The sequence below is a fragment of the Semicossyphus pulcher genome, unplaced genomic scaffold (assembly GCF_022749685.1).
Source record: "Semicossyphus pulcher isolate SPU_LCO1_2020_fin unplaced genomic scaffold, fSemPul1.0.p SCAF_8, whole genome shotgun sequence".
NCBI classification, from domain to species: domain Eukaryota; kingdom Metazoa; phylum Chordata; class Actinopteri; order Labriformes; family Labridae; genus Semicossyphus; species Semicossyphus pulcher.
The window spans coordinates 2,740,860-2,758,716 of NW_027211759.1; the positions used below are offsets into that span (position 1 = coordinate 2,740,860).

Below are 17,857 nucleotides of genomic sequence, written 5' to 3' on the forward strand. Positions count from 1 at the left end.
AATAATAATCTGTCAGTGGAAAAAAAAACTTTTAGTTGACCTACTTTGACCGGGCACATTTGCCCCAAAGGATTACATTACAGTCATTACAGCCTGTTTTGCACCTGTCGGTTAGAGCAATCTGCTGGAGCAATACTAAAACTTTTTTTACTCATTAGTCATTTAGACCCTAAAATTTGAAAAGCCAAGCTTTAAAAATAACAGAAGTCCTCTTTAACACAAAAGAATGAATCCTCAACAGCCCTGTGGAGAGGAGATGACCTCACTAACAAGTGTTTCCTGCCAGTCTCCTGTAAGTCTCAATTTGTATGTAGCTTAGCATCCTTTCTTTCACAGTATATCCTCCCAATTTTCCCCTCAAAGAATATGCCCCTTGCGAGAGCACACTCAGAGCTTCACGTCTCGATCATGCTTGTCCATCAATCTTCTAAAAATTACATTAATATGAACTAAAACTCACAGACAGCACAGTACACACATGTAGTGACATATTTTGTTGCACTTTCTCTTGGCAGACGAGCAGACGGCGTTCCCTGTGAAAGACTTTGTCAAACACGTAGCCGAGCTCCACGACACCAGCGGCTTTCAGCGGGAGTTTGAGGTACCAGAGTTTTTTTAGATTATTAAAGTCTAAACTTAAATATTTCTTCTGTCTTACACCTGACTGCAGTGTGTGTGTGTGTGTGTGTGTGTGTGTGTGTGTGTGTGTGTGTGTGTGTTGTTGTCTGCATGTTGCATGACGAGCTGCGATGATGCTGCACAGTTAGTTTGTAAAAGAGCTGCAACATCATGTGATGATTTTAAATCCTCTGCTCATCATTTAACAGGAATTCATGGTGATTAATAATAATACGTTAAATTAAGAGTATTCACAGTTTTCTAACTGTGTGAAATAACCTGGAGGTTGAATGTTGCAGTCCGGGTTAATGTCTTTAAGAGGAGCCTTCATTCATTGATGCGAGCAGCGTGTCAGGCGTGTTTTAAGCAGAATAAAACAGTCGACATGACATCGGTCACCTCCTGAATCAAAGCTTCACTTTTGTTCTCAAACTGCCACTGAAGGAAAAATCGGCACAAAGACAACATGGCCGTGACGGGTTCAATCGTGTGTTTCGCTTTTTCTTGATCAGATAATAAAAAAGCCCTGATCTTCACGCAGATGACGGTTATTTCTAATCAAATTAAACGGAGGATAATGCAGACACTGTCGCAAATATTTAATTAAAGAGGCTCAGATCAGCGAGGCTCAGCATTTTAAACAAAGCCAGACCACAATCATCATACAACCTTTAAATCACAGGTTTCTAATTCAAGCAGCACAATGCCTGAGTACAAACAGGAAGTTCACTCTGCATCAGCCGAGGCTTCGTTATTTATGTAACATATATCTACTAGATAAATGTTTAAAAATATAGAACCTAAAAAATCTCACCAACAGGAAGTGCCAACAGTAAAATGAAGGAAGCACTCAAAATAAAAGACCCAAAGTAGAAAAGGAAAAACAGCTTACGAGGGAACACAGGAGAAACTTTCAAAATAAAAGTCCTCATTTTACAAAGATGCTTTCTTGTAACAGAAATAAAAGTCCTGACTGACTGATGAAAAGTTTGAATTACAGAAATGAACCAAGGCTGCGTAATTATTCGTGATTGCTTGATACAGTTTTTGTTTTGCATGCTCGTAACGTGAGCCAGCGTTCAGAGACTTATTTTCCATCTAACAGTCCAAACCAGCAAAACATCTCATTTAGGACGACCGAGAAAATAAATGTTCTACCACTTTACACATGACGACTCTCAAGTAGCGATTTTACGATCGTTACTTGCACTTCCATCCAGTTGAACTACAATAAAGAAAACTGTTTACATATTTGTTATTTTGTTGGGGAATGCTTTTATCAGCGTGGAGGAAAGGTCCACTGGAATGCTTACTGTAGATTGAGTGCAATGAAGAGCTGCAGGCATACTTTGGGTTCTCTTTGGTGACAAAGATGTCCAGGCACTTTTAAATGCTCAGTTTTCATATGAGACTTTTTTATTGATTCAACATCCATGAGCAGAGACTCATAACCAGCCACCCGTAAGACTGGAAAGGTGCCGTACATGCAGGACATGGTGCACATTTAGTTTGACAAAATACAAATAATAATCTGGTGTATAGGCTGCACATTTGTTACAGTCAGAGAATGTAAAAATCAACTTATCGGCGATCTACAAAACAGAGCAACAGGCTGCTCACTGTGATGTTACAGAGCAGGGCATGCCATGTAAGTTAAGCCTGTTTCTATGTTTGTTTGGTGCTTTTGCAGCTCTGGCGATACGAGTTATGATCATCTGATGCAGCGTCTCGAGACAACGAGATAAATAAGTCGAGAAAACAACCGGAAAGTACTTGGGAAAACGGAGTAAATAAAATATATGGATGCACGTCCGCTTAGGGCTTCCATACCGATCTTTTGGTTTGGTAAAACTCAATAAACTTATTAAAATTTCATGAAAGATAGGAGGAAGAAAAATCCTCCAAAAGTCAGGAACAACTGAAGTTAAACCACACAAAAGGAAACATTTTAGCTAACGTGCGTAACCCCAGTTCTCCCAGTAAAAGAAGCCGTAATCGCGCTCATCCAAAGATGAGACATTAAATCATTTAAAGGTCGGTTCATTCAATAGTCTGCAAAGTAACCTCAGCTGTCAGTTAAATGTAGTGAACGTGTGATATGTGGACAAGAGAAGAAGGTCCCAGAAATGTGAACACCTGTTTTAGTAGCAAAATGAATGTGACATTGAAACCAACCAAACCTTGTTGCTCTTTGGGTTGATTTCCCCTTCGTGTTGGCAGAAGCATGAGCCGTTTTGTGAGATGAACTAGCCCGGAGATGTTGTCTGTGTTGTCTTGTAATTTGTATTTTTGCACCCCTTTGGTTGACCGTCCTGGCTGCCTGCCTGCTGCTTCCTCACCTTCGTCATTAGATACTGAAGGAGAGTTACGAGGTAAGACGCTCTCCTCCCGATGGAACGCCGCTGCACTCGTAGCCGTGTTGTTTTTTGTCGTGTCTGTTGTCTGTGGGTGTTTAAAGCATGGTCGCTGTTTGGCGTAGCTTCAACAAGTCGGGGATGTCTTGTAAAAAATGCAATGTCTTCAAAATGGCGCCCGTTCTTTACAAACTCAGTCACCCAGCAGATAAAGAGCTTGTTTTTTCACATGGAAAACTTTACAATGAGAATATAAATGATGCAAAGAAAGTTTTCAAATATGAAACCTTTATTTTTTTAACTTCGTATGAAATCAAAATGCTCTTCTTTGTACTCATATTAAAGAGCGCTATAAACTATAACGTTGTAAAGTGTCTAAATTCTGTGTGTGTGACTGTGTGTGTAATGTGTGTGATTGTGTGTGTGTGTGTTCAGGAGGTGCAGGCGTGCACGGTGGACATGGGGATGACGACTGACAGCTCCAACCATCCTGACAACAAGACGAAGAACAGATACAGCAACATCCTGGCCTGTGAGTTCACCTCAGTTTTATTATTACGAAACTTTCAGTAACATTTTTATTCTATAACAAAGCGAACGCGTCTGTTATCAAGTGTTTGGAGAGAATCAAAGTTTTAAATGTTGAATTTCCGACTTGGAAATGTGTTAGATTTTCTGCTCCTGCAGCACTTTGAAAATATAATTCAGTGCTTTTTAAAAAACATGAAAGGAATTTCTTTGATAGAAAAGAGATTTTTTTTGAGTCCGACTTTCTGTTGTTCATGAGAATCGTGCAGTCTTTTTCAAACCACGAACCAATCAGAGAACACTTCACGCACATTAACAAGCCTTTGGTCTGACGATTTACTTTAAACATGAGAGAGGCTGCGTTTAGTTATTGTAAATGTTTCCATGTGAACAGGGATGTCACAGCAAAACTCGTGATGACCTGCACAGGACAGGAGAAACTCTCCGGGGAAACCGAATTAAACTTTGCATTCATTTTATTTGAATAGGGACGATGCAGTTTCACATATTTCCAGTACAGAGCACGAAACTGACGCGTTGCACAGAGAGTTTATTGCTTTCACTAATTTTCAACTCTTGTCCCTAGTTGGGCCTTTACATAGGCGATATAATACAAAACAAAGAGGTCCGTATCATAAAAAAATATAGAACTACAGATTTGAAAGTACAGGGGAAAACACACAAATACTATACAATAATAAATAAGTAGTACAATAAGCTAAAAATGACTACAGCTCTGGTTCACAGCATTTCACCTTTGCTGTGAAAGATTTCATATCAGGGATGAATCTGATGTCTGTTGGTGATGTGACCCAGAGCTGACAGCCCTCCATGGAGACGGCTGATTGTCTGCCATGTTGTATTTTATGCTCCTGGTTCCTCTCTTACTGTCCTGTCTGTGGATATATCTGGTGAGAGGTGTAGAACATTTCACGTAACACTGAACATTAATAACAGTAGATCCTGAGCGATCCTGTCGGCATGAAGGGAGATTTAAATCATCAATGAAGTTACGCCGCTGTGTCGCACGCGTAATAACGCACCGTGTCTCCCCATGAGACGCACTCATCGTTTCTGCTGCCCGGGGATCACTGCAAGAATTTAAGCTTTAAATGTGCACCTTTTAGAAAACGAAATGAATATTTTCCTCATTAATTATTTATTATTGTTCCAGCCGCAAACCATGCACTTTTAATCACTATGTTACATTTTATCACCTGGACCGTCTGATCTGGATCAGCTATGGATGTATAAAGAAAAAGAAGTATATTTAAAGAATCTTATCGTCCTTTAAATAGATTTAAACTCAAATATCTCTCAGGACAAATATTAGTGTTGTTGTTGTATTTTCTGTGATTTGTTGGTACATTCTGAATAATTCGTTAAGTTTTTCCTGAGCCATTAAAAGACAACAAGGCGATATCAGAAGCAGAAGACAGACCGCTAAAAGGTCGTTTAAATAAACAGGAGATATTTTGTCACAAAGTTAAAACAATTAAAAACATTTGAAATGAACTAAAATACAAGAAAACACTAAAAGAATTACAAATGGAGGACGAGATGTTTAAAATGTCCAAAAGCTAAAAGTGCAGCTAGAACAGAGATAACTCCAGGATGTTTTTAACACTGAATAACAACATTAAAAGACGATTATCGTCCTTAAAACAAGTTCTTGCTAAGACTTAAAGTTCTGCTACCGTTTGTTCACATCAGACGAGTTTTAAGTTTGAAATATCTGACATTACAACCAAAAGCTTGTTTTTTAACTTTATTTGAGCTCCTTAAATCTCACCGTGGTTCAGTTGGAAGGATGGATATCAGTTTTATCTCTCTGCAGTTCATGCAGAGATAACTCCAGGATGTTTTCAGCACAAAATAACGACATTAAAATTCTGTTGCTTCCTTAAAACTGATTAAAACTAGAATATCTCATTAGGAAAAGAGAAATATCCATGGAGCAGTATTTTCTCCTGTTTGAGGAACAATTTCTGGGGTCTTTGTTGACAAAACATAAATCTAAAAGAAAGAAACATAAAAACGTAAATCTGATCTAAAGTTGCTCTCTTTTCCGTCTTTAACCCTCAGATGACCACAGCCGGGTTCGACTCTCGCCGCAGGCCGACAAAGAAGGGAAGACGAGAGATTACATCAACGCCAACTATGTGGACGTGAGGACCCGGCTTCATCCTGTTTTCAGTTTAATTTCTGAGCTCTTTACAAACGGAGGCCTTCATCTTCGCCCCGAGCCTCGTCTCTGTGAATCGAATCTGTCAAACACTCAGCCAAAAGTTTTTTATTTTCATTCTCAGACCCACTTCACTGTTCCCTCTGTCTTCCTAAACCAAAGTCAGCGAGCTCCCCTGAATAATTGAAAACCTTTTCATTAGACAGGCTGTTGTTAGCGGGGACCTGCGTGGCTCTCCATTATCCTTATCACAGCTCCATTCATTTCCAATATCTTGTCGTTTTGTGAAAGGCGGAGGCGACACAAAAAAACTCTGCGACTGTCACGGCCTCTCCTGAGAGACGACGCACGGGTTATAAAGTTGGTAAAAACACGTCGAGGATCTCTCTATCTCCACTTTTGTCTGCGTGCGGCAGAATGAAGGCGGCTTCACGCTGTCAGTCATGTGAAGGTTATTACACTATTAAAGTGAGCGATTGAACGCTGCCCTCTGCTGAGAACATGTGACACTTTCTTTCCTGCGCCGCTCTTGAAGGGACCCTGTGGAGTTTTTTAACAAACAAAAGTCATATTTACATTCTGTGCTTCTCCCCAAATGCATTGTGGGAGTCCTTGAGCTCTGAATAACTGCTGAACGTTCCTTCTTTGTGAAGTATTTGCGGAAGCATACAAAGTTTAACTTTCAGTATTGTTTACTATCAAGTAGTCGTCTTTGTCCCTGACTGTGACTGTACATAAAAATGGCCGACGCATCTCCACCTCCTCTCGTTGTGTGAATCTGAACTGTACTCACTGAAGCAGATATTCACGCTGATGGAAAGTTCAATGACTGTAGTGTTAGTGTTAGTTACGTCTCCTCTCGCCGTTCCTCCTCTACTCTGCTGCTCGGGAACAAAACGCTGCAGGAGCCCCATTTGTCAACAGAGCTGTCAATCATGAGGCCACATCCCTTTTTACAGCATCAAATAACTAATTAAAAGTAAACTTGTCAGAAAAATGAACACTTGGACATAAATCAGCATGATAAGAACTAACTATAATGACAGAAACCATGTTTGAGAAAAATGTATTTGATGTGTATTTTGATTTTATAGTTTGACTCATGTCCCATCTGTTAACATGGAGGAGGCGGGCTTTATGAGCTATACTGCAGCCAGTCAGTAGGGGGTGACAGAGAGGGTTTGGCTTCACTTTTGGAGAGCTGTCATGTCGGCCATCTTTTTATACAGACTATGGTTACCACCAGCTGTTGATCAGTGCAAATGTATCACTTGATTTTCTCACAAATTTTATCTCAGAGTTTTTTTCTCAGAATATTTCACTCACTCCATTTTTTTTCCTAGTCTAAAAGTCTAAAATTAGGACTTTATTCTCGTAATCTCATATTTTTATTTTTTTGCGTGGCCCAAAAACTCTCCTACAGACAAATAAACAGTGAGACCAGTTTCTTTGCTACCGTTGGTTTTCTTTCGTGGCAAGAAGTTAAAGTTGTAATCTCACTCGGTTGTAACTCTTGATTCTCCTGGCTGACGGTCGCTTTCCTTTTCAGACTGTTTGCTTCATCTGAGAGTCGAGTTTGTTTCTCTTTCTTTGGATTTTCACTTAATAATCTAAGAGATTATTCCTCTAAGGGAGTATTTCCTCAGTTAGCTGCAGTCTGCAAAGACGCGTAACAAAACCATCATGTTGGATTTCAGCTTCTGAACTTTTGAGTTACAGAAAGTTTTATGTGATTTGACAATTAATTCAAGTCCCAAACTCTTTTCAAGCCTTTAACCTTGAAAGAATTGTAATGAATTAAAAGTGTCACAGGGTGAATTAGACTGCGGTGCACTCGAGAATTAAATTTTATTCCTGCAGCATTAAGCTTGAAATGGACTCTTGGGATAATTCAAGGAGAAATGTTAGCTTTTTCTGAAGGTTTAAAAAGAGTTAATTTAGGCGTTTATAAAAGCTGCGGGTGTCGCGGTGTGTTTCCTCAGGGTTTTAAGAAGCCGCGGTCGTACATCGCCGCTCAGGGTCCTCTGAGGTCGAGCACCGAGGACTTCTGGAGGATGGTGTGGGAGCAAAACGTCTGCGTCATCGTCATGATCACAAACCTGGTGGAGAAGGGAAGAGTGAGTGACCACATCTCTGATTATTGTTTTGTCCATCATTCTACTCTTCATCATAATGTTTACCATCTGATGTGTTTCCTGTGTCCTCAGAGGAAGTGTGATCAGTACTGGCCCACCGAGGTGCAGGAGGAGTACGGCAGCTTCCTGGTGACGGTGAAGAGCAGCAGAACGCTCGCCTACTACACCCGGAGGACCTTCACTGTCAGGAACACGCACGCCAAGAAGGTCCGACAAGCACGTGCTATCAGAAATATTGATGAAATATAGATCAAATATGTTAAAATATTCTTTCTACAGGCCAAATATTCCCCTTACATGTCCTTCTTGTTCCAGGATGTAATCACTAATGCAGATTAATTCAATCAGAACATGATTAGTCAGAGATATTGTAGATTCACTTAGCGTGTCGGTCATCCAAATAAGTTTATCTGTGGTTAAAAAATAACTTGATTTGGTCAATAAGGAAAAGAAAGTTAAATAAGATAAAAATATAAAAAATATAATTACATTGGCTGCTTAAAATGTGTGTTTTCTAATATTGTTTTAAATAACGAATTATCTAATTCCCAAAAATAATTATAAAAATTATTCTTTTTTTTTCTTAATTTGACTGATTAATTATTATAAGGATACATTACCTCTTATAGATTCAGGTCAGTAGCAGAAATAAAGATACCATGAACTGATTTAAAAATGTAACACAGTCACAGCTATTTTTGTTGTTAGCTAACATTGCTAACTTTAGCCACCATAAGCTAGTAGTCAAACAAACCAAGGCTATATCAGCAAACTAAGAGTATTGACTTGTGCAACAGTGGATTTTACGACGCCGTATGGTAAATGGTAAATGGACTGTACTTATACAGCGCTTTTCTTGTCTTTGCGACCACTCAAAGCTGCTTTTACACTACATGTTACATGCACCCATTCACTCACAAATTCATACACTGATGGCAGAGGCTGCTACGCAACGTGCCCAACTGTCAGTCAGTTATCACATTCATACCAGTTGGCTATGCCACCTGGAGCAATTTGGGGTTCAGTGTCTTGCCCGAGGACACTTCGACATGTAGCCTGAGGGAGCTGGGGATCGAACCTCCGACCTTCCGATTGAAAGATGACCGACTGAGCCACAACCCTTAAATACTTGGATACTCTGTTTGGTCTTGTCCACCATCAGGGCTCACAGAAGGGGCGGAGCAACGAGCGGACGGTGACACAGTTCCATTACACCCAGTGGCCCGACATGGGTGTCCCAGAGTTTGCTCTGCCTCTGCTCAGCTTTGTCCGCAAGTCGTCCAAAGCCAGAACCGGCGACACCGGGGCGATGGTGGTGCACTGCAGGTAACATCTGCTAAATAAGAATACGTTTTGTTTTCAGTTTTTATCCTCACATCAGTTCATTCCCAACCCTCTTCTCCTCTGGTGTTGTTGTGCAGCGCTGGCGTGGGCCGGACGGGCACCTACATCGTCCTGGACAGCCTGCTGAAGCAGATCGGAGACGAAGGCAGCGTCAACATCACAGGCTTCCTCAAACACATCCGCACACAGAGGAACTACCTGGTTCAGACAGAGGTCAGAGGTCACCTATCTGTCTGTCCACACATTCACACAGTTCTTAAGTCATCATTCATGTGTTGCATTTCAGCAATCTTTAGGCTCTAACCAGTCAGAATCTGCAGATAAAACTTGTTGTTGATCTGTTGGTCTTTTATCTGCTGGTCCAGACAAAGATATCCCACATCTGAGTATCAATTGAACTCGTGTCAGCACAGGTGTAAGAATGATAAAGGTTATCAGAATGTCCTATTATTGGACAGAAAGTGCCTCAAAACAAATATAACTTTTCCATCCAAACATGAATTAGACCTCAGTGTAACTAACCGCAGCACTGTCTGTCTCCTCTCTGCAGGAACAGTATGTTTTTATCCATGATGCTTTGGTGGAAGCCATCTTGTCTGGGGACACAGAGGTGGTGGGGGCTCACCTGCACAGGTACGTGGACGAGCTGCTGATCCTGGGGCCTGCAGGGAGGACGCGTCTGGAGAAGCAGTTCAAGGTCAGCAGTGTTTCAGACATATCTGTGATCCTTGTTTTATGACTCAATGAATCATTTAGAGTCTGTAGAGGACTGAACGTGTTTAACTGTCATGTTGGTGCTTTTCCTTTAGCAGCTGACTGCTGAACATAGCAACATTTGGAATGAGACCAGAACTCACAGGCTTTATACTTTAACTGTTTCTAACTAGTATAAAACAATGTGTTTTTCTAAAGGAAAGGAAAAAACAGGATATTTAAAGCTAAATTCTTACCTGAACTGTTTGTCAAATACATTTCTGTTGCAACTTAAATGTGTAATCGTTGGCTAATAAATCAAAAAAAGATTTGACAGGCGAAGCACTGAAACTTAATTTAAAAATGTTTAGATTCAGCTGGATGAATGCTGATCCTTGTGCATACATGCAGTATAAAAACAATCTGCATGATGCAAAATGATTCAGAGCTGCTAATTCCAATGTCACTAACTGTGTGTTTTGTTTCCACAGCTGGTCTGTCACTCCGGTGTGAAGCAGTGCGACTACTCTGCAGCTCTGCAGGAATGCAACCGCAGCAAGAACAGAAACTGCTCTGTGATTCCTGGTAAATGAGCCAGTTTTCCTGAAGTTAGACCAGGCTGAAAAAGGACAAAGCTGCACGAAAATATGTTTTAACTCATCCTATCATCTGTCTTTGCAGTGGAGAGGTCGAGGGTGCGTCTGTCCACGGCAGCGGGGGAAACGTCAGACTACATCAACGCGTCGTACATCACCGTAAGAACAAATTCATTCACTTCAGGGTTTAAATATTCTCAAGGTCTGTTTAAGATACACTCTTACATATTTTGGAGTCAAAATGTCAAATAGGCACAAAAGGATGAGTAATTGCCCCATCTGATTGATATCCTTGGGGGCAAAATCACCCTATCAACGTACATCCTCTGAAAGTTCTTGTTTTCACTGACAGGCTCAGATTGTTATTCTAAGTGCCTGACAACATTACAGGAAGGATCCCTACAGAGATAGAGCTTAGTGTTAAACAGTTAGATCCTTTTTTGGAACTAGAAACAGCCTTCATATCGCTCTCTTCAAAGCCACCAAACTCCATTTAAAAAAAACAGTAATTTTACACTGCAGAACATATAAAAAGCTGGTTAACCACTGCCTCAATCGGTTCATTTTTTTGTGTAATTAAAGTGTCCCAAAGTAACCTTTTAAAACACCGAATACATACAATAACACAGAAGAACTTACCGAGTGAGGCAGCTGTAGACCTGCAACTCTTGTGTTCTGCAAGGTAAAATTACTCTTTTTGTCAATGGAGTCTGGTGGTTCCGAAGAGAGCGATGTAACGGCTGTTTCTGGATGAAGTAAAGCATCTTCCTCTTTAACAAAAAGGTCTATCTCTGTAGGGATCCTCCCCATGATGGTTTGACAATTAAAGTAACAATCTGAGCATGTCAGTGCCAAAAAGAAGAACTTTTAAGTGGATGTTGTTTGACTGGGCGCATTTGTCCCCTCAGGTTTGCACTGCAGCCATTACAGCCCCTTTCCAGGCTGCGAGGTAAAGTAATCCACTGGAGAATTTCAAAAACTTTTTGTACCTGTTCGACCCCATTTAGACCCCAAAATATGTAAATAAAAAAATAGCGCCTTAGTTTAAAAATAATTTCCCCTTTAAGCTACACAGGTGCCCAGGTGGAGACAGGGATTCTCTTACTGTGGACTAAAGACTCTAGACTCTAGAACAGTGTGGAAATCCTCTTGAACACCATAAGGCAGTGAAAAAAACAGGGTAGAAACTAACAGAATCATAGAAACTAAGCCGTGGTTCTGTTCCTGCAGGGTTACAGGCAGAGCAGCGAGTTCATCATTACCCAGAATCCTTTGCCGGGAACCATAAAGGACTTCTGGAGGATGATCTGGGACCACAACGCCCAGGTCATCGTGTCGCTGCCAGGCGGGGTGAGGACGTGTTTTTCAGATGTATTAACTTGTCTTTAATGACCATTTGCACCTTTATGCTCAGATGTTGTATTTCTGCAAAGTCTGTTAGCTTTTAACTTGAAAGATATCGTTAAACATTTTGAAAAGTGCACGTATTCTTCTTTCAGAGAGTCTCGTGTCTGTGTGTTAAATATAGAGCTAGTCTCTGGGTAGTTAGCCCATAGATATAGAACAATAGATGTGAAGTAAAAGGTCACTAACACTACAAAATGTTAGCTAACCAGGGTAACTTTACTGTTAGCTACCAAGTAACGAACCAGCTGAGTCCTAAGTCAAAGGCTTTGCTGATTGCTAGCTCTAAATAGCATTAATATTATAACTGAACAGCGAAGCTTTAACTACTAAACATTGTTTTTAATTTCAGCTACACTGATTTACAGCTAAAAGTTAACATTTAGTTACATTAATGTTATAAAAAATTTAATATATTACACTGATATTTGACTGCTAAGAACAAAAGTTTAGCCTAGCTTGACTGAAGCAAGAAGAAACGGCTAACCTGGCTCGGTCAACAGTTAAAAGACACACCTCTAAACTTTATTTATATTGTGTGGGGAAAAAAGCTCTTTGCAGGGAGATCTGTGTGTTGGAATTTCTTTCATGTATTCATATTTTTATAGTTTGGACAAAGCCTGGCTAACTGTTTTCACCTGCTAAGTTATGCTAAGCTAGGTTAACGATGTCCTAACTCCAGCTCTGAAGGGTTATTTATTTTCTTGTAATGCTAAATGTGAAATTCTGACAGAGAAGTTAAAAAAAAGGTTGTAAAATGTCAATAAGTGGTGACTACAAGGTTTTTCTGGAGGCTAACCATCTTTTAATGATGCACAAACACTCCCAAGTTGTCCATCAATCTGTGTAAACTCCTCTTAAAGAAAGAAAGCAAAGAGTAAAACCCAACATGTTATACTAGTCCTTTAAAATCAGTCTTTGATTGATGTAACCTTCCGCTGACTTCCTGTGTTGATAGACGGAGGAGGAAGAGGCGGGACTTTGTGCTGTTTGGCCTCGTAAAGGGCAGCCAATCAGCTATGACACTTTCACTGTCACTCAGAGGAGTGACAACAACATCTGTTTGGCCAACGAGGACATGCTGGTGGTCCAGGAATACGTACTGGAAGCTACACAGGTTAGTGTACCTGGAACACAGTTAATGGTTCTGAATTTAAAGGGCCGGTTCGCCACAAAGTGCATAAAACCAAAAACATAATTCTTGTTTACTTTACGTTGTTTCTATTTATCTCGCTACTTGTCTGTCGAGTTGTCTGCATCTTCTCCAATAAGATAATTTAAAACATTTAACATCGTCATCTCTTTCCAGAATCAGCGTCTTGTCACTCTCTAATATTTGAATGTCTTCTTACAACTAAATCACATCCATCTTTATTCGATAAAATTAGGATATTATTAAAGACTCACTGCAACCAGCCAGGACAGTTGATAGGTAAATGTAGAAGGACAGCTCCACCATCAGGACAAAAAGTGTAACCAACGTTTTGATCTACCATTTAAAAGAATATTGGCCATTTTTTGATGAAATGTTCGGATCCCATTCAGGATGAACCCCTTGTATTTTATAAACCCAGTGATTTACCCTTAAATGCAACCCTCAAAACAAACGTATTTCCATCACTGAAAGGCTACAGACTGTTTTACCAAATGTCCAATATGGCTGCAAAGTTCTTTAACTGTTTTTTCACTAAACTTAAGTCCCCCAATAAATAGCACAAGTTTTGTAATTACATAGTTTTTGCGCTTTGTTCCAAGAGATGTAGGAGTAATGAAAAGATGTTAAAAATGTTCATTACAACTGGGAAACGATTTTCAAAAAGATCTGATATTTTGGTTGTTACTGGCCTGAGTCTGTCCCTTTAAGAAGGTGGCCTGATGGGTAATGTACGCTGTGTTGTTGAAGTTCCCTGAGGAGGTGCGAGCAGTCTACTGTTTGTGTGAATAAAGAGACCCTTTTCAGAAATACACTCCGTCTCTCCTGCTGTTTTGGCCTGTGGAATTAGCCCAGACGGCTAGTTACCCGCTTTAAACCAGCCAAGCAGCCGCCCCTGTAATCGTAGGGTTAGGGACCACGGAGCTGAAGACGGCAGCACGGTCATTGGAATGCAAATTTAATAGATATATAGATCAATATCTTCTTTTTATTACCCTCTTCAATAACACATCTGTCTTGAGTTCTCCTGTAGCATTAACACTGGAAAATCATAACCATGGGAATCCTGCATCTCTACCATCCACGAAAGAAACGTGAAAAATTACTATGAAAGGCATCTATTTGTTTTCAGGGCTCCTAGTACAGAAGTACATAACATATCCTTGTGAGTTGTTGTTTCAGACGTCTGCTCTCTTCACTCCTTATGTCAACAGGACGACTACGTTCTAGAGGTGAAACACTACCGTACCCCCCACTGGCCGAACCCAGACAGTCCCATCAGCAACACCTTTGAGCTCCTCAACCTGGTGAAGGAGGAGAGCGCCGCCAAGGACGGGCCAACAGTGGTCCACGATGAGTAAGGCCTTCACTGGCTTTATCTTTGGTATGATACGCAAGGATTTCTCTGCTGTGATATTCACATGAGGGTATTTTTTCCCCCCAGTGTGGGCGGAGTTACGGCGGGAACGTTCTGCGCTCTGTCCTCTCTGACCCGCCAGCTTGAAGCGGAGGGTTCGATCGATGTCTTCCAAGTGGCCAAGCTGACAAACCTCATGAGACCAGGAACCTTCAGCGACATAGTAAGGCCGTCTCTCACTATACGCTGATGATGATGTGTTATCTGTTACCGAGCCTGTACGACTTATACTTTAGAGCAGTCGGTCTTTAAGGGGAATTCGGAATAACTACAACTTGGGTCCGTTTGTTAACAGTGAAGCGTCAGATTACAACTTCGGTTGGATTGAAACGCATGAACATGACCTGCTCTTATAAGAATCATAAATCTAAGCACTGCCAAAAGTTTAGGGCAGCTGACTGAGATATATGTCATTACAATTTGTGTAAGAAGCACAATATTAAGAATAGTTAAGTAAAAAAGGTAGAACAACTTGTAGCTTTTATTTTAACAAAGGGATAGCTTAAAGGCAACACTTTACAGTTTCTTTCTTTTCCAATAAGTTTGCTGCAGACACAAGACTAGATGAACCCAGTATATTGCTGGTCAATGTGACGTATTGTGTTCAAATTGTTAAACAGATAGTCAGATGGTCCATAATGTGAATTCATGGGTGTCAAACTTAAATGTAGTAATTATACGCAAAAAGGAGACAGTTTTTAATTGGTTTATTTACAATAGGGCTGCACGATAGTGGAAAAAAACATTGCTTTTCTTTATGCAATAAAAATTGCGATATGAAAAGATATTGGAAATTACACCAAATAAAAACTGAGCAAAGCGGCTGCTTTCCGGCAAGTGTTGCGAGTAAACAGTAATCTACTATGGCTGAACAAACAAAGAAAAGATGGATGACTACAGATACAACTTCAACAAGAAGTGAAAATCCAAAGAAGAAGAAACAAACTCGACGCTCAGATGAAGCAAACAGTCTGAAAAGGAAAGCGACCGTCAGCCAGGACAATCAAGAGTTACAACCGGAGCCAACTGGGGACGTCACACATGCAGCACTGTCTGGATATCTGGGAAGTGTGCGCCCGCTATTACAGTTTATTGCCACAGGTGCCGCCAAAGAGAACGAAATTCGAGATTACCACTTTAAATCTGTGTCACCAGCCCGGTAATTTTCTGAATCGAAATCTCAGCGCCTCCCACTACCTGTTACTGACTGACTAACACGACACTATGCATGCACATCAGGTGCAGCTACTAAAACACTCCAGGGCACATCCACTCCATTAACAGCCCGCATACGCAGCCTCAGCACTAAGGAGCACTATAACAAAGTGTCGCTGATAACAGGATTACACTCGCTCAAAAGCCATCTCACGTAACTGAACCTCTGCACTGATGTTCCCAATGACATCATCTGTTACAGCAGCAGCATCGCGCTCATGTTTACGGGCAGGTGACACACAGCCTCTGTATGGCGAGTTAAGTTTTGCATCAAGCAGCGATGTGACTATTGCCTATGCGTACATGAACATGATACGTTGTTAAACCCTCATTTACAATGAATACATTTTAATTACTTGTTAGCGTAGCGTTAGCACGGGTCCGCTGAATGTGCAAATATTTGTCTACAATTAAGCAGTAAGGGAATAGTGTTTATTTTCTCCACAAAAAACACATTATTCTTTCCAGTTGACATACTTGGAAATTACTAAGTTATCAGCGTAGTACTCAATCATCCCTAAATATAACAGTAAGTTACCTGTCCATGTTTTGCAGGAGCAGTATCAGTTCCTGTACAAAGCCATGCTGAGTCTCATCGGGACGCAGGAAGACGAGAAAACCCTCCAGTCCTCCGACAACAACGGTACCATTGTGGTGGGAACTGCCAGCACTGCCGAAAGCCTTGAATCCCTGGTGTAACTACCGCAACAAACACAAAGAACTCTTCATTAACTTTTACAAATGAGCAACAGATTTTCACCCTCCTCTTCAACCAACAGAACTTCTCCCGATGCCAGACTCGCTTTACAACTTTAAACAAAAATCCTCCTCCTTCAGGACTCTGTTGTAGCTTGAGGCTGGCATGTGCTGAACCAGTTTCTTCTTCTTCTTCGCTGGATTTGGACTCCCTGCGGTTTTGTAATGTGTGCCTTTTTGTACTTTTCATCCTGTACTTTTAACTTTGATACAAGCTGTAGACTAACTGTCTGATGTTTTAACTGTACTGCCCTGAGACTTTTCACTCGACTAACACGTTTCCTAGACCTTTGTATTTATTGGCACCGAGCCAAATGGGGAAAAAAGGGAAAAACTGCATCTTTTTACAACAAATGAGATATTTTGTTAGCTTGTCTTTTATAGAAGTCCTGCACTGAAATCCTTTCTGTAAATACCATCGCAACGGTAGCAGCAGTGTGCTATTGAAGTCAAATATTAAATAAGGGCCTGGAATAATAAAAATAATAATCTAATGTAAATAATATTATAGTAATCAACTTGATGGACCAAATTTCTATTTATACTGTTAGATTTTTATATTTTACCGTTTTTAGTGCATTCAAATGTTACGGTTTCATTCTAATTGTGTAGTTGGAGAACATTAATGCTTTTATATTCTGGATTTTGTAACAGACTAAATGTGATGCATGGGGTACTGACATGTTTGTTTTTTTAGCTGGACGTGAAACACTGCTGGATTATTAGCTAGGGGATTAAATAAGTGAAAGAACACCAAGACGGAGCCCTGTGGAGTGTTTTCTTACCGTTTGCTGACCTTAAACTATTTACTGCATCTAAACATAGAAAACGATTTATGTTTAAAGAGGACAGACATCATGTGGTTTGTTCTGTGACAACATTAATGTCCACTTAAAGTGATAATCTCTCTTTTTTTTGCCTTTTATGCCTTTAGTGACAGAGAGGCCAGTGGCTAGTGTGGGAAACAGGGGAAGAGAGAGTGGGGGATGACACGCGCCAGGGTGTGCGCGCTTTACAGCAGTGTTGCCAGATCTTGGATCTTGTGAGAAACACGTAACCGGGCCTCGCACAAATGACTGGATAACTGACTGTAAATGGGACTGTGTTTGTATGTGATCCTAACTTTGATACAAATTGATATAAAGTTCTGAATATTAGGCCTGAATGATAAAACGTTAGCAAAATAACGCTTGATAAAACGTTGGATGATTTTACGTGTAAATGCACAACATGAGAGCACGGAGCTCCAGCTCGTCACCAACCTGTAACATCTCCATGGTAACATCCCCATGAGTGAACAGCCAATCATCTAATAGACAGTCCCACGTGTGCTCCCTGCCTGGCTAATTGAAACAGCCTATCATATCCCTGGACGCTACCAGTGACAGGCAAACAAATTTGGGCTGTGGAGCCAAGACTGCGAGCAGACTGTCCTGCGTTTGAATGACATATCGAAAAT

General features: G+C 40.6%; 1 protein-coding gene across 2 annotated transcripts in view; it reads left to right on the forward strand.

The window, feature by feature from the left end:
• Positions 1-17,155, forward strand: part of ptprz1a (protein tyrosine phosphatase receptor type Z1a) — an 89,664-nt gene extending 72,509 nt beyond the window's left edge. For both annotated transcript variants that reach the window (XM_069685821.1, XM_069685822.1), the window contains 16 exons: positions 516-601; positions 2,970-2,990; positions 3,408-3,504; positions 5,586-5,668; positions 7,668-7,802; positions 7,893-8,027; positions 8,983-9,146; positions 9,242-9,377; positions 9,715-9,861; positions 10,349-10,442; positions 10,539-10,612; positions 11,684-11,803; positions 12,816-12,974; positions 14,225-14,367; positions 14,455-14,590; positions 16,198-17,155. In XM_069685821.1, the coding sequence (XP_069541922.1) occupies positions 516-601; positions 2,970-2,990; positions 3,408-3,504; positions 5,586-5,668; positions 7,668-7,802; positions 7,893-8,027; positions 8,983-9,146; positions 9,242-9,377; positions 9,715-9,861; positions 10,349-10,442; positions 10,539-10,612; positions 11,684-11,803; positions 12,816-12,974; positions 14,225-14,367; positions 14,455-14,590; positions 16,198-16,341 (1,874 nt within the window). In that variant the 3' untranslated portion in view covers positions 16,342-17,155. The remainder of the gene's footprint in view (positions 1-515; positions 602-2,969; positions 2,991-3,407; positions 3,505-5,585; positions 5,669-7,667; positions 7,803-7,892; positions 8,028-8,982; positions 9,147-9,241; positions 9,378-9,714; positions 9,862-10,348; positions 10,443-10,538; positions 10,613-11,683; positions 11,804-12,815; positions 12,975-14,224; positions 14,368-14,454; positions 14,591-16,197) is intronic.
• The last annotated feature ends 702 nt before the right edge of the window (positions 17,156-17,857 follow it).